The sequence below is a fragment of the Octopus bimaculoides genome, chromosome 27 (assembly GCF_001194135.2).
Source record: "Octopus bimaculoides isolate UCB-OBI-ISO-001 chromosome 27, ASM119413v2, whole genome shotgun sequence".
Lineage (NCBI taxonomy): Eukaryota > Metazoa > Mollusca > Cephalopoda > Octopoda > Octopodidae > Octopus > Octopus bimaculoides.
In genome coordinates this window covers 10,641,595-10,644,564 of record NC_069007.1, presented here as the reverse complement: position 1 = coordinate 10,644,564, position 2,970 = coordinate 10,641,595, and the positions used below count along the sequence as shown (strand labels likewise).

The 2,970-nt window shown below is 37.2% G+C and overlaps 1 protein-coding gene across 1 annotated transcript in view; it reads left to right on the top strand.

Moving 5' to 3' along the window:
- LOC106880049 (glutamate--cysteine ligase catalytic subunit-like) overlaps positions 1-921 on the top strand; it is a 55,374-nt gene extending 54,453 nt beyond the window's left edge. The window contains exon 18 of the mRNA XM_052977139.1: positions 863-921. Coding sequence (XP_052833099.1) covers positions 863-921 — 59 coding nt within the window. The remainder of the gene's footprint in view (positions 1-862) is intronic.
- The last annotated feature ends 2,049 nt before the right edge of the window (positions 922-2,970 follow it).

Genomic DNA, 2,970 nt, shown 5'->3' with positions numbered 1-2,970 from the left:
ACACACACACACACACACACACACACACACACACACATATATATATATATATATATATATATATATATATATAACCGACAAAGAGCTAGTTTCATACATACATAGATATATACATATAATCACACCATACACACACACACACACGGCTGGCTCCTACACAGTTTCCATCTACTAAATCCACTCACAAGGCATTAGTCAGCTCAGGGCTATAGTAAAGACATTTGCCCAAGGTGCTGTACAATGGGACTGAACCTGAAACCATATGGTTGCAAAGTGAACCTATTAACTACACAACCATTCCAGCATCTATAAAATAAACGTTGTTTATATCATTTCTTGTGGCTGCTGTCTGAAACGTATACTATTCCATCTGTTCTATAATATATATAGGCCATTACAACATAGACAGAAGATAATTTTTTCGCAGTTAGGGCGTTGACTTCCCGATTAAAAGCCAAGATAAAAATGTGAGTTATGATTTACGTGGAGGTTATTACATAACCCTATATTATGATTGTGAATATACACAGTAGCTAGTTGCACGCTTGGTTATACTCTACATTGCATAGAGAGAGGGGCAGAGAATGAGAGAATAAAGAGAGATACAGAGAGAGGGTCAACATAAGAGCTGCAGCAGGATGAGTGTCCAGCAGGCAATGAGTAAATGAATGCTGCACACACGGGGAGAGAGGAAGAAACAAAGAGACAGGAAGAGACGGAAGAGAAGGAGGAGTATATATATATATTAGAGGAGGGGCAAAAATTCAACTTTCGTAATTGGTAACCAAGAATCGATATTTTGTTGCGAATTATGGTTAAAAAAAGGTGTATAAAGAACATTGCGGTTATATATTTTTTGCAGATTCCGCAACGCAATCGAAAATTTTGAAAATCACCATTTTTGAATTTCGTGGATTGTAAGTCGTTAGTAGAATGCAAAACAGTAAATATAGTATTCTTAAAAGGTTGCATACCAAGTTTCAATACAATTGACTAATACCTTGAGGGTCCGCATTGACAGTTAAGAGAACTAGTGTGTGAACTTCTCTCCAGTGCCGCTGCAACGGTTGTTGCATGTGGACGTACGTCGTACGTGTGTGAAGTTTTCTGCTTTGTACCTTGACTTTTGGCCATTGTATTAAAATTAATGATCGTGTTAAATTTAGTGTTGTTTACATTTAGTGATGACTCATAAGCCATGATACTGAGTGCTCACTCTGTGATCTTAGCGAGCGAGTTTCTCCAACTTACAAGGGCGTACTAAAATGCGTTTTATTTGAATGAGAAAAAGAAAAGAACGTAGTTAAGAAAGATACTTCAGTTAAACAAATTGTCAAGATTGTAGCAGAAGAGATAATTCTTCTTTGGCAAAAGGCATCCATCCTTTGTGCTACGATTGGGTCAGTTAAACCGAAAGCCTTAAACTTTTATTTAAAGCAGCAAGCATTACTAAAATCAGTTAAAAATAGAAGAAAATGTGCCATCGTTTCAAACAAAGTGTAATGTGTTGAAAAACAATGCAACAAAGGATTTGTTTGACATTTCCTGTTGCAAGTGCAATTCCTTTAAAAACTGCAGTTGTAGAGTCGTAGTAGAGACAAAAAAAGGATCACAGAGAGAACAAGATTTTTTTACAAGATCAACGGACAAACCGAAAAATCATCATTGGTGGAATAGAACAAGAAGTATCTAAATGCAACGTTCAGAGGTTGATTAGAAAGAATCGGCCAGATCATGACAGCAAAGGAAACTTTAAGATTTTCGGTTTAACTGACTCAATCATAACACAAGGGATGGATGCCTTTTGCCAAAAAGAATTATCTTTTCTGCTACAATCTTGACAATTTGTTTAATTTAGTTTAATGTGTGTGTAATCTAGACCTCATGTAACACATATATTCGGTGACCTCGTATTAAAAATAATAAAGAAAACAAAGTCGAAAGTCTATTTATTTCACATTATTTCGAAATTTTAAGTGTGTTGCGGAGCCTAAAAATATAAATTTTAGAGCTTGCAAAAGAAGAATCAATTCGTAACAATGAAGGTAAAAAATAAAATGAGGAACGGCAAACATGTTATAAAGTGATTATTCGCTCACTATTCAAAATTTCAAGTGGGTTGCGGAGCCTTTAACAGTTGGCATTTGGTGAATGAGTGAGTTCACGGCATTTAGTGCAAGCTGTGAAGTTGGATCATCTGGGAATCTTGACAGTAGGAGATCCAGTTCGGTTTTGAAGACATCTACTTCCACACTATGTGGAAATCTCAGCTCCTTCAAGAGAGTATTGAAGAGCTATGGGCCATTAAATCCTAAGCTGTTCAAGTGGGCGCTTGTATCCTAAGCTGTGTCCCCGTATTTTCACAGCAGGAGATGCATTTTAACCGGTTTCTGGGTTATTGCAATTTATCAGCACAGAGTAGCTGCTTGGCTAGGTGGCGTTGCTGAATTCCCGTTCTAAAATATATAATTTTCAAAGTGACACACAGACAGTGTGTCATACAGCCAGCAGGAAACGATGTTTCCTGGGACTAAAACAACAGTAACAATCGTCCTATCCAGGACAGCCACATTACGTTGACAAATAGTCTTTACTTTAAAGAACTGTTACTAGATATCTCTCTGAAAGATTTAGAAATAATAATGTTTCTATTTATTAGATTAGTGACTGTGTGTCACTTTGAAAATTATATATTTTAGAACGGGAATTCAGCAACGCCACCTAACCATGTAGCTACTTTGTACTGATAAATTGCAATAACCCAGAAACCGGCCCACAGACGTGGCTTTGTGCTAGATAGGGGTACTGGACTTCCTGTTCGAAAATATGAGGACACAAATATTGTGTCGTATAGCCAGCTGGAAACGATGTTCCCTGAGGCTAAACAACAGTAACAATCGTCCTATCCAGGACAGCCACTTATGCTGCCAAATAGTCTCTCTCTCTCTCTCTCTCTCTCTCTCTCTCTCT